This window comes from Pieris rapae, chromosome 8, assembly GCF_905147795.1.
Source record: "Pieris rapae chromosome 8, ilPieRapa1.1, whole genome shotgun sequence".
NCBI lineage: Eukaryota > Metazoa > Arthropoda > Insecta > Lepidoptera > Pieridae > Pieris > Pieris rapae.
In genome coordinates, this window is record NC_059516.1 from 3,904,735 (window position 1) to 3,932,678 (window position 27,944).

The 27,944-nt window shown below is 32.0% G+C and overlaps 3 protein-coding genes across 3 annotated transcripts; 1 reads left to right on the top strand and 2 right to left on the bottom strand.

Moving 5' to 3' along the window:
* Positions 1–1,313: 1,313 nt before the first annotated feature.
* LOC111002819 (pyridoxal-dependent decarboxylase domain-containing protein 1) lies at positions 1,314–12,746 on the bottom strand. Its single transcript, XM_022273067.2, has 15 exons — positions 12,522–12,746; positions 12,067–12,452; positions 11,133–11,239; positions 10,808–10,939; positions 10,416–10,630; positions 9,891–9,962; positions 9,538–9,597; positions 8,581–8,772; positions 7,997–8,041; positions 7,394–7,522; positions 6,094–6,313; positions 5,517–5,667; positions 4,879–5,000; positions 4,371–4,545; positions 1,314–3,297 (listed from the first exon to the last, which is right to left on the bottom strand). Exons 1-15 carry the CDS (start codon positions 12,591–12,593, stop codon positions 3,225–3,227), a joined length of 2,151 nt encoding a protein of 716 aa, XP_022128759.2. The 5' UTR covers positions 12,594–12,746; the 3' UTR covers positions 1,314–3,224.
* A 166-nt stretch (positions 12,747–12,912) lies between these two features.
* LOC111002821 (NADH-ubiquinone oxidoreductase subunit 8) lies at positions 12,913–15,939 on the top strand. The gene is made up of 5 exons (XM_022273071.2): positions 12,913–13,071; positions 13,386–13,612; positions 14,374–14,514; positions 14,948–15,046; positions 15,701–15,939. The coding sequence occupies exons 1-5, from the start codon at positions 13,035–13,037 to the stop codon at positions 15,860–15,862; spliced, it is 666 nt and encodes a 221-aa protein (XP_022128763.1). The 5' UTR covers positions 12,913–13,034; the 3' UTR covers positions 15,863–15,939.
* A 1,643-nt stretch (positions 15,940–17,582) lies between these two features.
* LOC111002863 (deoxynucleoside kinase) lies at positions 17,583–20,912 on the bottom strand. The gene is made up of 5 exons (XM_022273129.2): positions 20,646–20,912; positions 20,368–20,537; positions 19,717–19,853; positions 19,214–19,308; positions 17,583–18,984 (listed from the first exon to the last, which is right to left on the bottom strand). The coding sequence occupies exons 1-5, from the start codon at positions 20,787–20,789 to the stop codon at positions 18,838–18,840; spliced, it is 693 nt and encodes a 230-aa protein (XP_022128821.2). The 5' UTR covers positions 20,790–20,912; the 3' UTR covers positions 17,583–18,837.
* Between the last annotated feature and the right edge of the window lie 7,032 nt (positions 20,913–27,944).

A 27,944-nucleotide genomic window follows, 5' to 3' on the forward strand; every position in this document is an offset into this window, starting at 1 on the left:
TAAACTAAAGCAAAAATATATTACAATTTAGGAGAAACTTGGAAAACTCCCATAAATGGATGAATTGTGAAAAGCGGTCAGACTGTCTTTATTCATAAAAATTCAATTATTTTAATTGCAGTCCATTATCAAAACTGCTCTTTTTTCTCTCTATGTCCAATTGTGTTTACGCTGTGATGAAAAGAGACAAATGAGTACTTTAATTAAAACGGTGCAATCAGACTTATTTATTTTTATCACTAATAATCTAAATAAATAAAAATGAATCAAAAAATAACTTATTTTAGCTAAGCCAGCTCAAAACTCGAGTTTTTTTTTAATTTGCCTCTTGAATTTTTATGGAAAGAGAAGTTAGAAAAATGCACAAAAACCCAGTTTTTTTATTATTTCTGACGGAACTTCAAGGCAATAAATAATCCATATGTCAGTATATAGTTACTAAAAGGTAGGCAAAGTAAAACAAAATCGAAACGAATAAATAATAAGGAACAGATCCTTCGAGAATTTCTGCAAGTAGGTAAACAGTCTTCTGCGTCTGAAACATGTCTGTCAGTGATGCCAACTCCTACTAAATGTTCCCCCTAGAACCATATTCAAATACCATTAAATGTCGATCAAAAACCCCTAAAGTTTTAAATGAATGAATTAAAAATACGTTGAAGTAGTAAAAACTAGCTGTTGTAATTATGTGAATACATTTCACATAATTACAACAGTTTTAATATCTGTTAGTGACCGAATAATATTAATGAACAATGAGAAAACAATGTGATGAAATAATTCTTGTTTTTTTAATTTTTTTCGATTTCGTCAATTTCTTAAATAAAGTACTCCCTAAAAAAGAAAGGGGGAAACAAGATATCCAGGGGGGACATCTTGTTTCCCCCAAAATTTTGGGGAAACCCCCAAGTTGGCATCACTGATGTCTGATGCTTTAAGTGTGTCGGTTGTCACGATATTTGCCTTCACCGTAGGAACAAATGCCAATAGCGCACGTAGCACGATGAGGCCAACTACACTGCTTAATTTTAATGACTTCAAATGCTGGAAAATCTCTTAATTAGAGTGTACATTGTTATAAACTAACAGTATGCCAGGATAAGTATTAAGTACAATAATAATACTATCGTAAATTTCGTATCAAATATAATGGAATATCATTTTACACTAATTAAATTAATGTGCGTGGTTTCTACGAAGGGCACAGGAAAGTCTAAACTAAGATTAAAATAGCCCCGAGTACAAATTTTAATCCGACTTCAAAAAGTTATGTTTTAACTGTACGAATTTGAAATAATAGAGACTCATATCAGCAAATACGTTTGTATGTTTGTACACAAATTTCTCGCGTAAGATGATCTTTTGCAGGATGGAGCTTTCAAATATTTTGTAAAACACCTTAGCAAAAAGGGTGTACTACTTTGTGTATTACCAGTTCATCTTGTCCGATCTAAGCCCTTGATTTGATGGGTATTTCACGTGAAGTGTATGTTTATTAATTTATTTATTGCCTATTACAGATCCCATTTTAAATCTTCTGGTCACGCTATATTTATAAAAATATATATATTGAAGTTACTAAAACTCTGATTTGAAAAGTTTAGATCCGGTTTTGTATATGTATGTTATGTTTCTATGTAACCGTTTTGTAAAACTATTTTTTTTTTAAATCGAACATTCTTTATAAGCTCATAATTTGACAAATAAAGGTCATAAAACAAAATTGTGTGTCCACAATGCGGAAGTAAAATTAAGCTGAAAATTAACAAATTTTAGAAGAAGTGGACCTGAAATCTCTCAGCAGTAAATGTAAATTTAGAAGCATTTCGGACATTCATAAGTGTGCATTGAGCAACGTGGATTTACAGATAAAGCGAAAAGTCTTTGGCTGGCATCACTGCCTATTAATTCCTGATTTAGTAAACTTAAAAAAAATTATATATATACTTGTGTGGTTTTTACTGTTTGTGATGAAAATGTACTTAATTATCACTCGCCGTTAAACTACTTTTGATGTGGAGCACCGCACTTAATAAAATGGATACATTCACTGAAAAATAAAATGTATGCATAGACTGATGTTTAGTCGTATTGGAATTTTAAAATGTGCCCGGACAAAAAGGTTTGTAATCTCTGACATGTCAAAAAATTATACTTGTCAGAATTCTACGGAATTAAAAATCAGAGTATAAGTCACAATCTTGTCTTTATACAGAAAAAAAAATTAGCTCCAGAAACTAGATTTAAGTTTGATAGACGATCTAGACAACGGCCCAGAGGCTCAAATTGACAACCATTTTAAAATCACCTTTGGTTAGTACCAAAAATAACATACTAAGGGCCTGTTTCACAATGTCCGGATAAGTTCCAAATAAGCTATTGGTTACTTATTGGTCTGATAAATAGTATTTTTACGTTTCACGACTGTCAGATAGCGCTATACGTCATGAAATTCGAAGTATCTTATTTGGAACTTTTATCTTTCGATTAATTTATGTGTTGCATAGCTATTTGGCACTTTATCCATACATTGTGAAACAGGCCCTTAGTAGTGTCAACTCTAAATTTTATCCTTAACTTCGACTTAAGAACTTATCAAACTTTGGATTTATAATAAATATGGTATATTACATTACCTTAATAAAAACTAGTTGTATACAGTCGGCTGCATATAAACAAAACTACTTTTACATCAATAAATACTATGTATATATAAACGTACTATATAGCCATAAATAAACAATTATAAAGCACAAGCACCGTCTCTTTCCATCTCAGTGTTAATAGAATTTAAACGAACGAGACAAAATACTTATAACATTATAGCCTTTGAAGGTTTTATCTGGTATTGCTAAGGTAAATAATAGTACGTTTATGGCAATTAAAAGTTCAAATTTAGAATATAGACTACATTCTAAATTTAAATGTACAAGCGTTTAAATTTCATATGTGTGCGTAACTCATATACAGTGTAAATCTTATCTTACTACAGATTAAAAACCAAAGACGAAAAATAACGGCACAGCCAATTAAAAAAATATTGATATCACAGTATAGCAATTTTTGGTGTGACAATGTATGAAGTCGACTGTATGTACGGTATAGTGTGCAACAAATGAGTTGGCCAGTGTCGTCGTTTATCGTTATCTACGATTTATTGAAGAATTTGGCCAAGATACGTGCCTTATAATACGACATGTAAATTGCTTTTGGCGTGTGTGATGTTACTCGACCGTTTCGCGGCGAGATGGCGAATGCGCACGCGCAGGTTCTTCATCTTTATCTCTCTTTACGCAGCTGAAAATTACATCAGATTTAATGACAACAGTAAAGTAAACAATAAATAAAAAAGTTAACAAATGTGAAACATAACCCTTCTTTTAAAACGAAATCAGAAGCTGCACTCTAAATGTTAATACTTCAATGGATAAGTTGAATTGATTATGATGAATTTTAATATAGTCAGACAGTCCACCGCCGACTATTACTTTATTTCATAAATTCCAGTGGAATACTATGGAAAACGTTTCGACAGATGGCTATTACAATCCTTCGATTGGTTATTGGCACACTTATCAATAAGGATTAAGGTGTCTATGTCACCGTAAGATTGTAAACATCGTTATATTACAATCTATCTAGTGAGATTGTAAACTATCGATAGATTGTGAACCGTATCATTATTATTGCAATTTAACGCATAATTTTTCGCTATATTGTAATCTACCGAAGTGAAACCGTTAAATTACACTCTGTCCCGCGTCAAATTGTCAGCTGTCTGCAAGTTCTTCCCGATTGGTCGGTCTCATTTCATTTAGAAATGCAATAGACGTGTCACTTAAATAAAATAAATTTATTATTTAATAGGAAATTAGAAATCCTGACATATGTTAGAAACAAATTGTAACGAAATATTTATTCTACAAACACAAATTCTAATTAAAAATTTCAAAAAAATCAACAATTATTATGTCTTTAAGCACAAATTATAAAAAATAGAAATAACAAACAAATATGACGTGTGGCCGGGGAGGCGGGGGCACATACCGTTCAACCAATCAGAGCGCGAGTTGCATTCCGTCCTACGCCGGTTCACAATTTGACCGCTTCCCATCGATAGATTACAATCAAGCGAAAAATGATGCGTTAAATTGCAATCATAATGATACGGTTCACAATCTATCGATAGTTTACAATCTTACTGGATAGATTGTAATATAACGATGTTTACAATCTTACGGTGACATCTATAATACCAGATGGTCAAAAATGTATTGAGATAGGTTATTGGGTTTGGGCATTAGCTATCTTAGATTTTTTGTTTCTTCTGTTATTAAAAAGTACTAGGATAACATAGATCACTAGGTTACCTATATACATCACTAGTAGATTGCAGTGTGCCGCCGTGTGTGAGGAGAAGCCGTCTTCCGGTAACAGGGGGAGGGGGGGCCCACCACGAGACCACTCTTCCTACAACAGGAACCCGACGTAATAACCCTTCTTGGGAGGCTTCCCGCTCCAACTCTTCTTGAGCAGCCTCTATACCTGGAATAATTAATTGGTGGCATTACGACCCTATGTAAAATTATTTCTAAATATTATTTTAAATCCACTTATATAAAATAAATTAAAATTGCACTATTTTAAGTAGATCTGTCTCTTTTTATAATAGCGTTAAACAGTTTGTCAGAAAGAGACAAAAGTGTAGTTAAAAATAATAGCACAGGCAGCTCATAACATGAAAATTCCAGACAAATTCGCTTAGAGTAATAGTCTTAGGTTCGATTCCCGGTGACAGTGTTATTTATATTAAAATACTGTTTTTTATTTATCATTTATGCATTATATTAAATTAGCAAAAATTTTAAGGCCATTTACCTTTTTTTAATACTTCAGTCATATCTGTAAGCACCTTTGAACTCTCCTCAACCTCTTTACCAGCTGAAAGCACCAATTCTAACAACTCTTCAACATCAGTATCTGCCGTTACCATTCCGAATCTGAAAATATAAAAGAAATCCCATAGAACCTTGCAGACTACTTTTTTAAAACCATAATAAATATATTTTTCTTTATTTCTCACAAAACTTCATACATAATAAATTACAACTATTTATAGTAAATAAATAATTGTCATTCTTCTTTTGAGAAGTCTCTGTAAGTGATTCTCTTATTGTTTATATACTGCTAAAGCCTGCTAAAGGTTGGAGCACCTATATAGTCCGGTCAATTACCGTTTTGCTGAATATCGTTTTTTTACCTTGACATTGAATTAAAAAAATTCCATACAGAGAAAAGGTGAGGAACTTTCAAATTTTATTTTTAATCATATTTTTAACAATCTTACTGATTTTCAGCTTGATGGGAATTTATGTACCTTCGCTCACATTTTTAGGTCTAAATTGACCGGACTAATAGTAACGAAAGCATGAAATAGTTGCAAATATTCAATAATTGTAGGGTCAAATTATCTGAATTAATACAATTTATGAAAAAAAAATAGCATTTTTTCTCACCTTACACAAAACATACCATCCTCGCCTTCGCTACATGAAAAAGCGCCATCTGTTGCCCGCAACGTGTGAACTAATTTTCTATTTAACGAGTTTATCTCTTCTGGGGGTGCGTCTTCCCAGCCCGCTGGAACGTATCTGACACCACCAAGTCCTGACAAAAACCACACAAATTTAACAGACAGTAAATCAATTTGTTTTTTATTCTTATCGGATTATTTAGAAACAATATCTTATGAAGCCATACTTAAAATCATGGTAATTGGAAACGGCTCGTGAATGCGTTGCCAGCCTAATATTTCTTCGGTTCTTAAATAAGACATGTATATGGCGTAAAACTCGAAAATCCTCTGTATAATTTGAAAAAAAAAGTTAATTTCTGTCATACAAAAAATCTTGATTGGAGCCAAGAAAATCCATAACTTTCCTTCTCTAGATAAAAAAATACGTCAAATCTTCTTACCATCAAGTGTCAATACTGAAAACTGTCAAATATGTCAAACTTCAAGACATGTTTGACAGCTGTTAAAACTTGAATTAAATTAATTATTAAAACACAGGCTTAAACGTTTAAACGTACCAGCCCATCCCGGTACATGGATCAGCCGTAACGCCGGATGCTGAGCCACTCTCTCCTGAAACGGTTCTCTCAAGGCCACAGTTGCGTGTAAGACATGCAGCTGAGCTTCTAGAACAGAGGCCCATGCTTCCACTGAATCCTCTTCCAGGAGGGACCCTTCGAGGGGACAATACCTCAGGACCACACCATAACTTTCTGTTTCGCATACTTCTATGTGAATCTGAAATATCTCTGTATTTATTTGATTTGTCTATAATTCTATAAAGATAGATAAAGATAGGGTATACTTTTGAGAATATATTTTATGAATCCGTAATTATATACATAGATATTAGGTGCTGAAAAAAAAAAAAAAATATAGGGGCCATTCGAGTATTAGGTAAGCAGTTTTCTGCAATTTATCTCCCACTCTTATCAGCAAAAGTAAGTAAAACACAACAATAAGAGTACAAAACCGTAATATTTTTTGTAAGAATCCTCAAAAATGCATTTCGTTTTTAAGCATAGACAATGTGTGGGTAATATGTGTAAAAAAGTTTAATTACTATAATCTAAGTATTTTTATTAATAACTATATCTACTTTTATATTTATTACAACTATTATTTTTTATATTATTATTATTTAAAATAAATATAGTTTATCTTACTATACTTATTTACAATTAATTTAATTTTCTTTATGACATTCATAAGTTTACTTGTTAATAATAATAATTTATTTATTGCAAGAATATTGTAAAAAATATTAAGGTTCAAATGTAATCGTTCGCATATTCTGCTACACACAATGCCAACACTCAAAAATCCTAATATACATTTTACATTATTAGTCAAAGTCAATTCTTCTTTACCTATATGAATAAAGATATTTTGAGTTTGATTATACTAGTTAAGTTTATTTGTTACAAAAATAAACTATAATATCATTTTAATAATAATAATCAGTGGCACTACAACCTCTTTAGGTCTTAGCCTGAGATTTCTAAATCTGTTTCATGATCATTTTTAAATCTAATAGGCAAGTAGGTGATCAGCCTCCAGTGCCTGACACACGCCGTCGACTTTTTGGGTCCAGGACATGACGGTTTTCTCACGATGCTTTCCTTCACCGTTCGAGCAAATGTTAAATACGCACATAGAAAGAAAGTCCATTGGTGCACAGCCGGGGATCGAACCTACGACCTCAGGTATGAGAATCGCATGCTGAAGCCACTAGGCCAACACTGCTCTGCTGATAATATCATTTTAGTACAAAATAAAAAATGATTTCGCAGTATTATTAGTCTTTTCTGTACATACCATATCAGATTCCCTCTGCAACACCTGTCCCAGCCAAGAGTTTAGTTTGTCGAAGTACGGCGGCGGTCTTTCAACTCCGGGAGGCGCGAACTGAAAAGCCACACAGGCCGATGCCTGGCTCAGGGCATCCTGCAAAGTTCAAAACACATTTAAAGGTAAGTAATGGTAATGCCTTTACATACTAATACATGTACACCAATAAATCAAAACCATTTATTCATATAGATAATACAATGTACACTTATGAACATCAAAAAAGGAAATACATATTAAATGCTTCTAATTTAACATTTACTGCCAGTTCTCAAATCAAGAGTGTAGATCGGAAGAGAAGAACTGGCAGTAAACTCTCCGCCACTCTTTTTAATCGCCAACTTTTTTTATTTTAAACAATGTTTGTAGGATATTGCATTACTCCATATCTAAAATAATAAATAATAATAAATTAAAAACAAAGTTTTTTGTTCTTAATTACATATAAAGAATTTAAATTTATGAAATATTTAATCTAAATTCAGGGAATATTACCGATTATTTAATTTTAATACCTAAAACAATTAGATTTATTTTGATCATAAATATTAATTAAAAAAAACTACTTACAACAATATCAAGATTTGGTGGTTCATCGCCGCCCGGTCGTTCACTCTGAAAATTGTTATCACAGAATATAAATATGTGTTAAATACATCGTTTAAAATGTGACTATATTAATTCAATAACGATTATAACACAATACATTAATATTTCGAGTAATTAAAATATTTGGTCATTACAGTTTAAAAGAAGTGGTAGGTTCGAATTCCGGAAAAAAAAGAATATTCCGAGTATATAAACTCATAAAATTTACCCCAATTACGAGTTATTAATATCTTATAACCTAATCGAAAATTGGAGACAAATTTCTACACCTGTTTTATTGTTTCTGTATTGAGACATTTAGGGCCTGTTTCACAATGTCCGGATAAGTTCCAAATAAGCTATTTGTTACTTATTGGTAGGATAAACAGTATTTTTGCGTTTCACGACTGTCAGATAGCGCTATACGTCATGAAATGCGAAGTATCTTATTTGGAACTTTTATCTTTCGATTAATTTATGTATTGCATAGCTATTTGGCACTTTATCCATACATTGTGAAACAGGCCGTTAAAAAAACCTTATTCTATAGAAACCATAAAACTAACCAAAACCCTTAAATCGGCACTTGCAACCAGCGCGCGTGCTGCCCTCGCAGATCTAAAGGCCGCATCGAGTCTCCTTGACAGCCGTTTAGCACCAGCTGCGCGTGCGCAGGTCCACAATGGAAGTGCGCTGAGACGACCAGACCCACTACAAAGGCCAGCTAACACCGCTAATGTCCCTTCGCGACTACCCGCCTTGAACGAAATTAATATATATATTGTATTTCTATATAATACTAGCGGATCCGACAGACGTTGTCCTGTCTATACGTCTTTAATTTGAAAATGTCAAACTTTTTTTAATAAGCTAAAACATTCTGGACCATTTTGATGAAAATTATTATTCAAATGTTATGACAATATCTAACGATCCAGCACATGGTCTACAATAACACAATGATAACTAAACTTTTTTTTAATTTGATCGCAGCGCTAACTGTCGGGACAGACTAAAATTAGAATTCGAATATTATTTAAAATTTGACAGTGCGATGGTAGCGCCGTCTGTCGGATCCAATGTAAAACATTCCAAAATCTACAACTACTAATTAATTTAAAGAAACATTGTCCAGCGGACAAAATTGTGAATCTAAACCATTCTCAAATCTCCACGAACACACACAAAAAATTTCATCAAAATTGGTCCAGTCGTTTAGGAGGAGTTCAGTCACATACACACGCACACAAGAAATATATATATTAAGATATATAATTATTTGGTCATACCTACATATATAAAAAAATACAATAAAAATAACATTGTTCGGGTTCTTATAAAAAGTTTCAAATACTAAAGGCAAGTCTAAATATGTTAAAGATAAAATAAAATTTGCTTGAAAAAAATATAGAAATCCCTAGAATATAGACTATTCTAAACACAACGCTTATAAACTAGAGAGTTCTGGGTTCAATTTATGGAAACAATTCGATTTTCGCATAATTAATAAATATAAAACTCACCGCATTCACTCCCTTCAAGTGGTCATTAGCTGTAATAGGTTCTGGTATTCTATAAAATGTCTGAAGCTGGTTAAGAAAGATGACTATTATTATGAAATGTTAAAGTGTGTATTATATGACATTATAAATAAATTAATATGAAATTTGCGTGCCTATTTATATATTTATAACAAATTCTTTCTATCTTAGCAAATAAACGATTTAATTAAATTTTCATTACATTTCTTAGGATGGACACTAGTCGATTTTGTATGGTCGCTTCAATAACTGCCATAAATATATCTTAGAACTTAATAGAACTTTTGACTTTTTCAGAAGGTTAGTCCTATATATGATTTGACTAAAAAGGATACGACAGTGGGTAATCCGGGAACGCCGAACCAAGAACCGGGAGTAAGTGTAAGAGAATCGGCTATATTGTAGGTCTGAAATTTAATTAAAACATATTAAGATACACAATTTTATAACAAATCTATAGCCAAGACATTTCTTAAATACATTACTTATGAGACAAGATAAAGTAAAAAAACAAAAAAAAAAAGTGTTTCAGTGTTTTCCTAGTGGCTTAAGTGTGTGACTCTCAATCCTGAGGATGCATGTTGAAATGACGTTGTATCAGCAAATTTTTTTTGCAATCAACAGAACAGCATTGTGCATTGTCTTTAATCATTTTTATTTTTCAAAGATCTTCTGTGCCTGACAGGTATCAGTTTAAGAGTTGTTATTCTATTTCAGCAATATGACGTCACAATTTTATTTCTCCGTATAAAAGAAAACTTCATTAATACACACCCAGATTTCAAATGTTCAAAGTACACACGCTTAACCATTTATTTACAATAGCCAGATATAATAAGACTTTGATTATATTAAATTACCTGATCTCTATTCAAAGCAGCGGGTAAAGCCAATGCATGTCCTCTGACGTGAAGGTGAAGGTTCCGTTTCTTACAGATCTCAGCCAGGGGTCGAAGTGCCGACCCAGTGCCCAATGGAGGTCCACCCACCTCACCTAATACTAAAAGTGGGGTTCGGTTACCATTAATATCCTCTTCACAAAGCCTGTCCAGTGCTTCTATGTCGATTCCGCGGCCTGAAAAGTAATTAAGTAAATAAGCTATAAATATCCTGATGTTTTTCTACTTCTCTCTCTTATAATAATACAGTAGTGTGTGATATGTTTAGCTAAATTTTTTATTACTAATTAACAACATGAAGTTAAAAATTATCCTTTCATTTTGGTATAGAAAATTAATAGTCACTAAATTACCAGTAGCATCAACAGGCACTGGTCTGACACAGGCAAGTGGAAGCCCAAGCTGTCTGCACAAATGTTGGACAACCCCCAATGGACTTGCTACACAGCTGTATATACTCGGTAGACGGCTTGCAAATGCCAATGCTGAAATTAAACAGATAATAATAGACTAAGTTCAGAAAACCAAAGCATACTAGAATAAATTTCAAAAGATCCTGTATTGTACATGGAGCAGCAAATTTTTTTGATAAGTAATATTATTAAATAAAAATATTTTAGTAAAGCAAATGAAGGGTTATATTAATATTTTGTGTAGCAATATATACAAATAACTAACCCCCATCCTCTAAGTAACGTGGGTATCTGTGATGCAGCAACATTCTTGTTACTCTAACTAAACCTTCCATGTGTTCTTGGTGGTAGTATGCACTATAGTCTGTGAGTCTGAAATGTATCAATATTCACTTTAATATCCCATCTTTACGAATAAAAAAACACAGACACATTTCTCATGTCTGTAAACCTGATAATATCTCTAAACAGCAAGATTAAGTTTGTATATTAAAAATTAATTATCTTTCCAGCAAACAAGTAAACCCAATGTTATTTTATTTTAAAAACATTTGTAAACATAGTTCTTAAACTTTCAAAATACATGGAAATGTATATTGTTGGTATAAAACAAAGAATTGTTCCACATACGTAAGAAATGCAAATATCTGTCAGTGTTTACAGTTTGCAGTTTAATCATCTGTAAAGAGTCCAAGGCATAGTGGACAATGTTGTTTGATGTTTACTAATAAACCTTGTAAAAATTATACATCTTTAGATCTATGTAAATAGGAATGTAAAAATATTATGAGTTAGCTGTCATTTTTAATATCCTTTTCATTATTTTAAACTAATTACTTGAGTATGTTTTTATATATTATATTAAAAAAACCTAGCAGTAGTAGTAGTAGTACAAAAAGAAAATCTATTATTACATTAGAAAACACAAAGCTTTATTTACCAATTGAAAAGGCTAGTTAAATTAATTGTTTTCTCTGATAACAATTTTATTAGATTCTTATCAAGGACTTGGTCCGCTATTTCCTGCTATAATTCAAATTTACAGTTATCAGTGATCACTGATTAATAAACTGTGGTATCTATATATCTAAGTATTCCATTAAAATTGATAAATATTACAATAAAATGTTTGTAGTGAAGTTTTTTTATAGGAGTGTTATTTCTTTATCAAATATATTTTTAAAGTCATTAGTACTTACTTAAACATATGCGACATCCAAAGTGTAGTTTCACTAGCTATATGAGCTCCAAGCCTTGCCGCATGATTTCTTTCAAGCCTACCAAAAAGAGCCGAAATACTGTGGGACAATATAGCAGCACGCGTAACAGCATCCGTCGGAAGTAGCGGTGGCTCGGTATTTTCACAACTAGGATCAGTCTTCAATACGAGATCTTCTAAAACCTTCAAAATTTCATCCATTGCCATTTCTTCTGGTTCAAAGTAATTGCCGCTGATTTTTCGCGGTTCTGGCTTCTTTTCTTCCTCTTCCATGCTTTCTTGGGATTCCTGAGAATTGACTACGGCTTCTAATCGTCCGACTACTTCAGAAACTTGAAATTCTAAGCCTCCAAAGAGCCGCCGGTCCTAATCAGAACATTTTTGAGTGAGCCTATATTAAAGATTTGCCATTCATAAATAATGGGATGATCTTACCTCCTCTGGTTGGCATTCATCCCCTGGACCGGGTTTTGTTGAATCAACATTAGGAGTTTGAGTATCTCCCATGGTGCGTGGCAAAATTATCGCAAAATTAAAGACACCAACAAGATTTTGTAAACGTCACTTTTGTTTTGAAGCTGATGATAACTACGAGCTTCGTCGTTTGATTTTCCAAAAAGATGTCAATGTTGAAAACTGTGTGTGACAAATAGCTATATGTCACTATTTGATGGAAAACTCATGCTTACGTCAACAATATCCATTACGCTTTTTAAGCATTTAAATTTTAAACTAATCTAAATTAAACAATTGATGTTGGTGGTAAAAAATAACTTTAAAATACATTTGTGTTAAAAGCTTAAGTTAAGTCACTTCACATTTTTATTTTTTTCACCACTGACATTGATACTGGATAGACGATAGCACACAAGACAACTGTCAGAGCCCAATAATGTTCTGCGTTCTTGAATAAAATAAATTCGAGTCGCAAAACTTAAAAACAATATAATGTCTCTTGCTAAGATATTTTCGGTGACTTCGAGAGGTAATATTAATTCTCTCTTTATTGCTCTTTATCCAAATTTTTAAATGCTGCCAATATAGTGATAATTACGTTACGCAATTCTCTATAACCTTATATTAATGATTTAAAGTTATCAGCTGGTAGAAGTAACTAGGTGTTTATTTAATATTAATTCGTCTGGGCAAATAGATTTTTTTATTCTCACTTATACCTCGTAAATTTTAACCTTATGAATGCAAGAAATTTGTGTTATTGTTACCTAAAATTAATTCAAATGTTATATAGTAAAGTTTAAATTACTAACTAAAACGTAACTTATGACTATATTTTTTTAGTTCGAGCCATCAATAGCAGTAGCTCTGTGCTTCGTCATGCTCAGTATAGTACACCAAGTGAGGGGAAACCTGAAAAAGTCTACCCAACAGAAGTACCTGGATATAAATATGTGAATGCTGAGGATCCAGATATGAGCTTTAAGGCTATGACAGATAGAGCTGCACAGACAATGTTCTGGACAGAGTTGATCAGAGGTTTTGCTGTTACTTTTGCTCATATTTTCAAAGTAAGCTTTTCTTTATATAATTAGGTTTAAATAATGACACTCAAATTGTGAGTATATGTGACATGCTTTGCCTTGTTATTGATTCTAATATATATATTTATTCATTGATTATAATATAATATATGCTTGTTATGTATAATTTATATACAACAAAATAATATACTACTTGTAGAGTTATATGTTTGACCAGACAATAATGACAGTGCAGTTTAGATATTTCTTAACACTAGCGTTTTGTGGAGAGAGTTTAGAGTAGTGCTACAGTGCAGTACAGTAGCCCAGTGGCTACAGTGTGCGAATCTCATCCCTGGGTTTGATCCCTGGCTGTGCACCAATGGATTTTCTTTTTATTTAATTAATAATACAATATAATGAATAGTAAAAATAATAATCATTGTTTGATTTAACATTTGCCTGAATAGGGAAAGAAAAGCTTTGTGAGGAAACCAGCTTGCCTTAGACCCAAAAAGTCAAAGGTGTACATCAGGCACAGCAGACGGCTCACTTATTTATCTAATAGATTAACAGGTCATAAAACAGATTTAAAAATCTGTGTCACAGCCCTAAAAATGTCACAACATTGTTTTTTTTTTATTAAGGTTGTGCTTTTTGTTTTAAATGATCATATTTTCTGACAGTATAGAGAGTTATTGTTAAGTATTTGTTAACATTTTAGAGTTTCACATTAAATCACTAATAACATGAAGTTTACACTGTATATAACAATATTAAACTTAAGTATTGTATGTTGTTAATTTCAGGAGCCTGCAACTATTAATTATCCATTTGAGAAAGGGCCCCTTTCTCCCAGGTTTAGAGGTGAACATGCTCTTAGACGTTATCCTTCTGGAGAAGAGAGATGCATTGCTTGTAAACTATGTGAAGCAATTTGTCCTGCACAGGTAATACTGTTTTAAATATAGTACACATATAGAAAATTCTAAAGATTGTAATGGGCTCTTTGCATGTGAACTTAATACAAAAGACACTTTTGTATGAAGCTTCTAATCAATAGCTTGAAAATTTGTGTGCAAAAGATAGGTGTAGAATATATTGCAAATGAAAGATAAAGTTAAACTTTATTTAGAAATAAAAATATACTCATTTTTAAGTCTATCAGTTTTATAAATACTTTAAAAAAAGTAAGATAAATTTATTGAATTATATTTAAATTGCCATGTTTAGAAAGAAATGCAATGCCAGCATTTGAGATTAGGTTTGATTGTTTGTGATAGGAACTAAAACGAAGCAGAAGTAATAGTGTATCTGATACGGTGCCCTATTGCGAGATTGTACTATAGTATCTGAGTTATATACTTTAATATGTTATTTCAGGCAATCACAATTGAAGCAGAAGAGCGTGCCGATGGCTCTCGGCGAACAACGCGATACGATATTGACATGACCAAGTGTATCTACTGTGGATTTTGTCAGGTAATATATTATTATATTGTATACACATACATATATTTATTTATAACATTACTAATTTATTCAGTTGTTACCAACACTCTCAATAGTATATGAGATTGCTGAATTTTAAATATTCCTTCGTTAAATAAAGATATCCTTTGTTAAAACAAAAAGTATCTCTGATTTGGTGACGTTCAAATATAACGTAAGCACTATAGGGGATTGGGGGGCTCTTTGATTTTCTACGCCAAGAGTAATTATTTTTAGCTTTTCATATTACCCTCACTATGCTTGAAAACATAGACAATGAAAAATAAAAAAATATTACGTTTATATACTATTATTTTTCAGAGTTTTGCTTACTTTTGTTGACAAGAGGACTAGGGTTAGGATTGGATTGTAGTAAATCCGCTTACGTAATACTTAAAAGGCCTCTTTTATTAATAAATAACATTTCTTATTTACATGGATAGAACATATTATTATTACATATTTTACACATTAAACTTCTAATTTAGCCAAATGTTTCTGCATAAAAATATATTATTAATATATATATATATTATTATTAGATATATTTTTATGTAGTAGGTGATGTAGTTGGAATACTTATATCGTATTATTTATTAATAATTATACATGTCTTATTTTGATATTTAAATTTGTAATTTTTAGGAAGCGTGTCCCGTAGACGCAATTGTTGAAGGTCCTAACTTTGAGTTCTCGACAGAAACTCACGAAGAACTTCTCTACAATAAGGAAAAGTTACTAACAAATGGTGATAAATGGGAGAGCGAGATAGCCACTAATATTAAAGCTGATCACCTATACCGTTAAATTGAGCATGGATCGTGAAAATAATGGAATAATCATACATTCTTAACACAAGTATTTAATTAAACTTTTACCTTTCAGAAGAAAAATTATGATGTACATAATATGTCTTAAAAAAAGCTTCTTTTTTCACGATCTTGGACTTTGTAGATAAATGTCATATTTTGAAGATAATTTCAAATGTGATATGTTATATAAGCATAAATTATAATGTATAATAAAATAGTTATGAAATTGTTATTTTATTTAAATCCTGATCATAATGAACTGTTTTAACAGACTTCAAAAAGGGGGTATATGGTGAATAATATTTAAGCGTGATAATCTATTTTGCGTGCTGCGTGCACGTGCTCATGTACGTAATTGGATAAGAATTAACACACAAAATTATTTGAAATATATATACATTCTCCTAATATACATAAAACATTTGGTTTTTAGCCATTTGATAATTCATTTAAAAAAATTTAATACGAAAACGTCAACTAACTTTTTATTATGTATTTATTATTTTTTATTATCGACAAAAGATAAATGAAGGAAGTTTCGTGTGATTTCTATTGCGCTCGTTTATACATAAATCTAACTGTTAGAGCGTTTTCACATTACCCGATCCGATATCGGTGTCGGACGCCGATCCGATATCGGGGTAAGTAAAATGTATGAAATATGTACCTGTCTTTCATATTGTCCGGCCCGATATCGGAGCCGACACCGATATGCTGGCGGCACTATCGGACACCTGTGAGCCGTCGGGCGATAATGTTTGTATGTGTGCTATATGTGTATCTAAATTGTCTCTGTGTGCGTAGACCCCGATGCGTGGCGGCCATTGTTTACAGTTTGGTAGTCATCATGGCGTCGTCTTCATTTAAATAATATATAATATAAATACGATATAATGAGATGAATTAGCAAATAATTGAATGTGGATTCACTCATACGAAAGTAATTAAAAAACTTGCTAGGTGCTTTTTGCAGCTTGCTAAAAAGAGTATAAAAAGCTCCCTCTGAATATGTAGCTTCCACGATGGGATGTATCCAATACTGTCTGTGAACAGATCTTTTTTTGCGTCTCAAATATAATAGATACAGCAAATAAAGTTTTCTATTATAGTCTGCCATGATGACCTGCGCGCACTAAGCTTAAAGAGCAAATGGCCGTATCGGAACGATTTTGTCGGAAATATGTGAAAATAGCATATGGTGTCGGCTTATCGGATATCGGTTATTGGGTCCTACACCGATATCGGATCGGATAATGTGAAAACGCTCTTAGCCACAAATCCTAAAAAAACTCACATCCGTTTACAGATTTCAGAAATCACGTTAAGTTTTTCAGATATTTTTATTTCAATAAAATACCAGTATTAACATATGTTGAGTATGCATGTATTTTAGAAATAAATCTAGACTACATGGTAACTCGTGCCGTTTCGACTCATCAATATTCGTGCTCTCACGAGTAAGATTTTTATTGTCAGAAATTCTAATGGAAACAAAAAATGGTATTGCGTCGTAAATTAGACGACCTAGGTATGTTCTTAGATGAGATTTATAACGTCTACATGTATATTTTTTAATCTTATTTCGATATTTTATGACTAGTGTTGTCTTTAAATTATGTTAGTCACATTCAACGGAGATTTGTCTGTGCCGAAAATCTGTGCTATAGATAAACAATCTTATTATGGCCAAAGAATGGTTTCTTAAGAAACAAACACCGGTTCCAAATTATTTATTATTTTAACTAAATTTGTTTCTTATTCTATGTAGTAACATTGGTGGCTAACCCGTAGTAAAAATATAAACATAGACTTAATTTAATAGTTTTTAATGTGGCTTAGCGTAATGAGGCGGTTTTATATAAAATAATGTGAATTTGCAATACCCTACAACAGAACATGAGGCATGCGTCCGATTTATTATTCATCATTCTTTATAGGTAACTTGAGATCAGGCAGTAAAGAGAAAAAAAATATTTTGCTGGGAATCGAACCCGGGAGATTGGTTTTAAAGAAGACTTACAAATATTAAATAAATACTAATTACCTAAATACGTAAAATGTTAAGAAAACCTGATTCCAATACAACATTTATAGGTATTTTATAAAATTATATTATTTGGCACAAATGATATTCTTTCTACTTAATATAAATCAGACCATCAGTAAATACAATGCAAAAATAAAACTTACATAAAAAATTTAAGCTGTAGTCAGTTTTAATAACCTAGATAGTATAATCTGAATAACTGTATACAAATATCTTTTGTGATGAATATGTTTCTTAGTAATGTCAGACTTTTACATATAATATCTTTTTTCTATTAGTAAAAATACTTTATTAGAACTTCTTTTGTTTTCACACTTGAAAGAAGCCTTCGTTGAATTTTTTCTAGATCTTACTATTCATACAGTGTAAACTCCATGGTACATCACTGTTGAACCTCTCTTAAATATATACTGAACTTTGAGAGCTTCCCACTCTGTCATCATATCTAAATAATGATCAGAAATTAAAATAACTTTGGTATCTTATAAAGCACTCGGCAACTGTCAGTATAGAGAACATTCTATGAAAATCTTTCTTTTGTTTGTCATAACTTTTCCTGTACTAGACTGGGTGATTATTATCATATCAGTAAGTACAGGATCCTACTGCACCATTTTAAAACTTTATTCAATAATACATTTAAATACTGAATAATTGAGAAAAATGTTCCTGATACACCTGGCAACCCTATTAATATATGTTAATAATTTTTCAATTGTTTACATTATTTACTGGATGTAAAATCGTTTAACAAAACATAAATCAGTAATCATTGATAAAAAAGACATTTACAGAATCAAACAGTGGCATCTTAGTCTAATAATACAATATGAAACAATAGTAAATCTGTTTCTATGCAGTTAACACATAAAGCATTCCGCTAAACACCCTGAATAAAAAGCCCAATTGTTTTCTACATTTTTCTAGTTAGTATGGTTACCACCCAATATCTTATATGTATATCTTCGTAAGTCCTCAATCACATATTGAATGTCTCGATTAGCATCAATTGTCAACACTTCACAGCCTACATCGGGGAAACTTAACCAATTCTCATATGATTCGTGCACCTGTAACGAATAGAATTCTACATTTAGTAATAGGCCTCTATTTTAGTATAGACATTTTTAAGTGCTGGTTGTGTGCTTTCTTTGAGATTTTTTTATATAAATAAATATTTTTCTTATGGCATTCAGGCAGGGTTCACAACTAGACTCAAAAAAGTAGATGCTAATAACACACATTTTCCGTGGGACATGGTTTATTTAAAATTATTAGTTATATAACCTTATTACTTACTTGTTGTAAATATTCCAAAGGTACTTCAGATTCCTCAGCCCTGCCTCTGTTCATCATTCTTTCCCACACCACTTCAGGTGTTGTCCGCAAATATACTGAAGTTAAAAATTTATATGAAGGATAGCAGAGAAGTGTTAGTCTAATGGCCAAATATACAAATCTCTACCCAGACATTGAGTATTTAAACACTATTTAGGTGTCAATGGATTTGGTTTTGATGTATGATCACTTGCCCAATAGGTGAAAGCAAGTATATACTAATACTAACAGCCTGACTCAGCTTTGCATGGGTGGACATTGTTTTTTTTGTTGAGATTGATGTTCTTTAATACTGAGGAACATTTTTTTTTCTATCATCAATAGTTTACGCAGTGCATGCAATGAAATATATTTTAGAGGCATTTTTTTTACCTTGGGTAATATTATTGTAGTTTTAGTAGGGATGCTTATTATTTCTTATTTAAAATTGTATGGATAGAAATGTTTAAGAAAATCATACCAACCTATTAAATCCAAGCTAATGTCTAAATTCTTTTCAGTATAGTCAAACCAAGTAAGAAGAACTTGGTATTGTGGGTCATGAAGAAAATTCTGTTTTTTAGCATTTTCTACAAAACAGTACCTGCTGTTTTGTACTGACCTGAAATTATACAATTATATAATTGTATTATAAGTTAAAAATAATGAAGTCTAGACAATGATTAAATACAAATATTATGTTATATTTACATGTACAAATTTAGTCTTGTCATGCCTACACATCAAATGCATACATTATACAAGTAAATGCCTCAGCCTGGTCTCATATTTTAGTACACAACACAATTATATATTATTGCCTTACAGTAAAACACCCCTACCCTTAAAGGGTAATTAGTTATGTACTAGGAGAATTTCTGTATCATATAAATAGAGCACATGTTTTATTGAGTATATTTAAGTGAAGTCTAACAATATTGTAATAAACCAAATGTTAACTTCCATATAACATAGTAATAAATTTAGATTTAGAAAAGTAATAATTTAATATTCTTAATGTTTAATTAAACATCTAAAAAGAGGTTCCTAGTGATTAGGGATCTTCTCTTTAGATGTGCTACTTTGACATTAATAAATACAAAAAAGAAATTAAAAGTTATTAATTTACATAATACCTTTCAAACATCTTCACAGTAACATTTGGGTTAGACGGTGGACTGGTTTGAATTTTTAAACGGCTGAGGTGCACATAGTGTTGAAATGCAAAGCTCCATTTGTTTAGATCACTATATAACAAACCGAGCAAGTTGTGACCGCTAACATTGCGCCATTCTTGTATTGGCTCCTAGAATAATTCATAATAATAACTTATGTACATCTAAGTGTCTAGTGTTCTGAAGTTAGTTTGAATAGTTAAAAATATTATAAATGTCGAACGAAAAGGGTAACTTACTGGGTGTGTTTCCACGATACTGTATTTCTCAAAATGTTTTATACACGTCGATTTTCCCGATCCTATATTACCTTCAATAGAAACTCGAAATGGGCGTTTGTTCAGTGAACGAGCCACAGTCGTTATATTCTTTATGTTTGACATATTCAAGAATATTTTTGTTATAATATTAATTTTATATAATTACTTCATGTGGTTTTAGTAAACCTATCACGAATTCACGACAATCAAATAAAACAACCTGTATTTACTTTTTAGCGCCAAAATTTTGGCTGAAAAAATGATACATATGACGTTTGACGATAGCTGTCTCGTCTGAAAAGACAAGTGTCATGCATCTTTCATAAAATTTAAAACGGCGCAGTCAAATCAAAGATGACGTAATGATGATGAACAGCTCAGAATTATAATTAATACGTAAAAACTTAGTTCATTAATTAAATATAAATTCTTATCTAGTAATTCATACAGGATATAATAATATTATTTATAACGCATATAAATATAATATTTTTGCGTTATTGCGCAAGTTTTTTACAAGGCGCAAGTAAGGGCGACGTGTGCCACCACTTCTAATTGTATTTGACTAGCGAATGGTCATGGAGATAATATTATGTATTACATTTTTTACAAGAAGTTAAAGAGTTTTATTTGCCGGCCCAGTCTTTCCCTAATTAAGAAAAAATATAGCCAAGGACCAAGGTCTAGCAGTACTAATACAAAACAGCGTGGACTACTATTAGAAATCTGCTTTTGGCTATGGATACAGTCCTATTTACAAAAAAATATTTGTTATGGGTGCTAGATCCGCCCGCCTCTTGTCAATTGTAAGTAGGAGGTATGCAACGGTAGAGCATGTTATAAATTTGTACATTCGTGTTATAAGCTTATTATTCTTAGTTCATTACTCAATGTATCTACAAACATAATATTATAGCAGTACCAATTAATGGTTAATAATGGTAAACCTGCTAATGCAAGCACTAATTAGTCGGTTAATTAATGTCGCTGTAATGTGGACAATAAGTACTAACTATAGCCTGATACTAATCAACTGATAAATAAGTAAATCTTTAATAAATGGTTTACAATGGAGAGTGTTCAGAGTCGTTGTTCGGATTAATACATGCAGTTGAGTTTCATCATTGAACATCGTGGCAGAAAACGAAATCATTCTTTTCTGTATCACCTCGACGTTCGTTGTTTCTTTATTGTGCGTTTCTAAAGGCAGTTTTGGACCACCACTATGTGGAACCAGCGACCTGCTGAAGTATTTCCGAAGCAATTCGGTTTAGAGTCCTTCAAGAAAAGATCGTACCAATTCTTAAAAGGCCAGCGCAGTTGCGAGCCTTCTAGCTATGTGAGCGTCCATGGGCGGTGGACACTAACACGAACATTATCACTTAACATCAGGTGAACCTATTGCCTGTTTGCCTCTTTGTTTCATAATAAAAGTAGTATTATGGAAAGCGCACTATTTTCATGACAGTATACTGTAGAGGATATCTTTGAACTATTCGTGTCCCACGCATTTGATTTACTGGCGGGCGGCCCTACGGCTGGTTAGCCCTATTAGGCGTTAACAAGCGATTTCGTCGATGGATAGAGTACAAAAAGTACTTTATTCTCAGTTGGTGTTTCTTGCTTGTAATTAATAAAACTACGATTTTATTAATTACAAGCAACAAAGGAAACATACCAACTAAGACTCAACTGAAATCTAAAAAACTATATTTCTTAAAATGTAAAAGTTAATCATAGGGTTAATAAGTCATAATTAAGGTATATTTATAAGTATTTACAAGGCAAAAGAGCTTAAAAAGAAGATTCTTAAATAAATTTAAAGACTGAGCTAAATTATATATTATATGTTACGTCATTGTAACCTAGTCTAGTCTGCCTAGTCAGATTTTTGTACTAACTTGTCTGGCCATAAATACCTACGTTTACATAAAAACTTTTCTTTCTTTTATTTTTTTATTTTTATTTTGAATCTGGAACATGTATATTTTATTATTTTAAAACGTTCTTTAATTTTTGCGCAAATTGACATATTTTTCGTGATTATTATCAAAGGGGTGTTAAAGAAAATAGGATGCAGTGATTGCAACTGGTCACAAGGCACGGATTATCCAATCCTGGCTGGAAACCAATGTTCCGGGCTTTATAAGAGCCAGATTTCCAGCCTTTAGACATAAAATTATGGTCTCTAAACGGCGCAGTGTCATTGAGTTTATTAAAAAATCTTAAGTGCAAGCAGTGACGAAATTTCCCTTGGAAACAGTTCGTAAATTCATAGACTCGTGGCCAAGCAGATTAAAGGCCTTTATAAAGGGCAAAGTTGGCCATTTCAAATGCTTTTTTATTTGTAACAGAACTTATGACTGGAGTAGGACTAGGTATTTCGTGATCATTTGTTTCTCTAATAACTCTCTCTATTTTGCAAACGGATGGCGTAGTTTTGCTCCTTCGCGAATTTGGTAAACGTTTTTGATATTCATATGCATGCCCTAAGACGGATCTAAACTGAATAAATGAATTTTGATTTCATATAGGTGACCATTCTCAAACGACTGACACACGCCGCCGACATTTTGGGTTTGAGGCCCATCAATTTTCTTACCATACCGTAAATATATTTTTATTTAAAAAAATCAAGCAGGTTTTTTATCAAGGTATCGCGTTTTTCAAGATTTTTTTGTTACAACCGGTTAGAAAGAAGTGGTATTTGCAATCAACTCTCGTGGCACACCAAACGTATGAAACAGTTAGCGATTGACAGTTTCATTTGAAACAGAAATAAACAGAGGGAATTTTTTTGTGGCAGTTGATTGAATTTCAACAGCGGGGTTTTCGTATTTTTTGAAGTTTACGCGCTATCGCGTTTGGAAATATGTTTGTGAATAGAAAATCAGTTAGGTACGTATCTGCGTGTACTTTATAATTCCATCGGGATTATTTTTTGTTAGGAATTTCAATATTTTAAAAACTCGTGTGTTGATCTTTTAATCGGATTTTCAAAGCATAGTATTTTAACCATAGTATTCTAACCATAGAGATTAATACAAGAAATGTATTCATTGAGTTTTATATTATAGCTGTCGCCGCAAAATCCGTTACACCTATTGATTTTTTAAAGTAAAAAAGTAAGTTTAAGATAGTCTAAGTAGATCTTTTTAGTAGCTACATACTGTCCCTCACTATAAACCGTAAAAGTATTAAATTTTATCTTTAACCGTAAAAGTAAAAACTTTCCTCCAACTTAGGGATTTAATAAAAAAAACACTCGAATTCGACCAGCCGTTTTAAATCATTGCACTGAGCAATATATTTTGCGATACACTTTTATTTCTGTACCATAAAAAAATAATTGAATTATATTTTAGGCCAAGTCATAGATTCAAATACGGTAATGTAGCCTTTATCGGTACAATAGTCATCACACAGAGACGAAGTCCTTAGCTAATCTTAAAATAAATTTTAAATACAAAATTTCCTTCAAAGCTTTCGTTTTGAAAGATGTTATTATAATCTGGCCGTAGCCACGGGCGAGCTATTATTGAAAAAACAAAAAGCCTTACAATGAAAACCCCGCAGCTAACGGAAAACGGAAGTTTGTTGTAACGAGAACACTATTAAACAATGCCTTCATTATTTCATTACATAATAGCAATGGTTCATTCATAAAATATCCTTTCATTCCTAAATGCGTTAATAGATGGGAAAGAGGCAATTGTGGTTAAATTCACAACAGTTTAAATGTATGTGTCAAATCTACTTGACTATTTTGAAACTAAATTTAGGGTAAGATTCGGACACAGAACTTAGTGTTAAGCAGTCTGACGTTCGTCAAAGTTCATGCTAAGCCAACCCATAGCGTTAAGTATGACTCATGTAAAAATGTATTGAATTTCTGTATAAACTACTCTTAGCAGTATGACCCCCCTCCACTTTTATTTTTACTTGTCCACTTTTATTTTTATCTGTGTAATACAAGGTAAGTAATTTCGTAGCTTTAAGCTAACAGGCAGACAAACGCGCTTTTTGATTTTGATTTTTTGATCTTATACTTTGAAGCTTACAAGGGTTGAGCGTGCTTTGTCCGACCAACATTGAACAATAACAAATAGATTTTAAACCGTTTGAAAAGATACATTATACATATGTGTGATGTATTTCACAGTCTATGTTTTCTAATACTTTTTTATATGATACGTTCTCCGGATAATGTAAGTATGTTTTCGCATTGTAGTGGTATTTTTATAAGGCGACTCAGTACTCAGTGACTATACCTGTTTTTATCGTTTTCTCGTTCGTCAAGAGTATTAATTCGTTTTGTTCTACCACTTTTACAATACATAATGGCAACACCAAGTTGAAAACAATAAACCTGTCGCTAATTAATCAGACAACATTTCATAGTTGCACTATTCATATTAAAAATTATATTCTTTATTCGCAAGTTATACTTATATCACTCGACATTTCCTAAAAAAAGTTATAGTTAAAAAAGTTTCAACGTATTTATTTTAACATTTTGTATTAGCTTTCTCAGTGGCAACACCCGCTATTATATTCTTACAAACAGTAACGATATCGACGAGGTAATAAAATATGTAAAAGTATTTCCACGACAATGGGACGGCTCGTTGGCTAGTGTATGCTCGTTGACATGCCATTGTCACAGTACAATGCATGTGTGAAATTTCATATGTATTGTTTATTTAACTTTAAAACTGGAAAATAAGCTTGAACGCTTACGTGGACATCGTCTAATATAACATTATATATTATGTAGCACATATACACAACGGTATTTGTAACTTTCTTATACGCTTATGTTGTTTATATATTTAGAAATATATATTTGATATGTATGTTACGTTTAAATAAAAATAATGAAAGCAGTGGCGCTACAATATGTATTAAGTATTTATTCTGTCTTCGCACTTCCATTTAGTCAGTTGTGCGCAATTTCCTACGCTACTTAGCTCCTTTGCTCCTTGCAGAAGATTAGAAGTGTCCTGGCCACTTTACAGGTTTCAATGATCCAAATTCTCAGAGGATTTCTGTTCGAAGGGAAGCCACTAGACTAGGTGGGTGCTAGAGATAGATTGGTTTCGTCCTAGCCTCAGATTTCACTATAATATGCTCTATTCTTTTTCTTCTAGTAGGTAAGAAGATGATCAACCTTTTGTGCACGTTGTCGACTTTTTTTTGGGATATCCTTCATCATACGAGCGAGTGACTGCGCACTTAAAAAGTCCATTGCACAGCCGGGGTTCGAATCTACAACTTCAGGAACCTCGCCAGCTCAGACTAGTTCACACCACACCTTTGCGTTATCAATAGACAATACAATTTAAACCTATTAGTTGAAACGATTGACGATTAAATTTCGAAAACAAAAGCATAGCTTAAATTTAGGCCACAGCGTCAAAATGCGAAACAATATTTCTTCGAAAATGTCTTTAAACAAGACAATGAGAGTCACACAAACGAAATTACTTCACAATCGACGTCAAAAGCATGCCATAATTAAATTTGCCGCCAAATCAGTGGATATTAAGCGCAGGCATAGTAAAAGACGAAATAAATTAAACTTAATCTTGTACTCTTCGTGTTCTTGTTATTACTGTCGCAGGGATGTGTTGTTATTTCGATTAAAATTTTAGTTTAAATTTAAAATCAATTAGGTGACTTTTTCATTAAGTTTAATATAGGAGAATCCTTTTATAATGGTAGGACACGAGTCGAATAATATGCAAATTATTAATATTAATAATGCAATAAATTATGTACTGTAATCTTCAGCGTACATACAAATTGCAATAATTTCTAAGGAGTGATAAAATGTAGTAGTAATTTATACCAAATTTTGTTTTTCTAATTTACCTTTGGACACTGACCTTGTGCCAATTTTATGTTGCACCAAATCAGTTAAGTACAAATACATATATATTAAGAAATTTCCTTATATATACATATATTCCTAATATATATATATATATATATTCCTAATATATATATATATATATTTCCATTCCTATACTACATTTATTATAGGCGAGCCATTACACAATCTTATTGCAGAAATCTGAGACTTTTTCGGGTAAATGCTCGGTAGTCACCTTTATTTGTTGTTCCAGATTGCTGGAGGCTCCAAATACAGGACATTCTATAATGAGATGCATCACTCGGCATCGGAGTCAGTGGAACAACTGTTACGACTCTTAGTTATTGGAAATCCAAGCAGAAGTCTTCACAATATTTAAGTCAGCATTGAAATATAAATATTGCGTATATTATAAAATTTCAATTCAACAACCTCACAATAACAATTCCATATTATCGCGAAGTACGGTTGTTGTAGGGATGTTCAAATGAAACTCTTTGTTTGAAGCTGGGTGTCAAGCTTACATAAAATTAGGGCGATGGGGTTGCAAGTTGCAACGCTAACAAAAACTTGGCTTAGTGAATTCTTAGATCTAAATGATCGTTTTAAGAGTACAGTCGACCTCTTAAACATTATCGGAAACGAAAATGTTATATTACAATTTAGTATGGGAAAAACTAAAGGTCTCATTTTGGCTTCAAGTGTGCTCTTGCTAATATTTGGTTTACGCTACTAATTATTTACCAAAATATGTAACTTAATGAATGTTAACATAACTCGCGGTGTAAGTTATTTTTAACATAGAATATTAAGACAAGTTCTGTAACACAAATTTCAAAAAGGACCTTATAAGTGTCGAGTTTTTAGTATCGATACATATTTGTATCCCTTCTCTAGATCTTTGAAATCACTGAATTTGGGATAAAGTTAATACGTATAGGGTGTTACTCAAAGCGTAATTACGTCAAACTTTTACCCTCATTTGAATTACTTGACATCGCTTTGTCTTCGTAATTTTAATTACATAACTTCATTAATTTATTGCGTGTTTTGAGTGCATGAATACGATTTTCGTAAATATAATTACAAAACTTTCGTGTTACATTTGTTTTAATTAATAATCGTTTTATTAAGTTTCCATACCTTGACATGTGTTTACAATCAGAAGCAGATTTTCCGAAAGACCAAAGTAAGGTAAAATAATTATTATTCTAAAGTATAATAATAATAGCCCTTATTGCTGTAAAATACTCTTCCTAGTACATCAAAATGTGAAGTACTATAAACACTAATAATTGCTAATTTCTGTATTACAGCACGTCGTTGGACATAGGCCGCCTTTAAGAGCTTCCTCTTCTCGGTATCTAGCTTTACGTAGTCACAAAGGGCCAGCTGCTCTATTT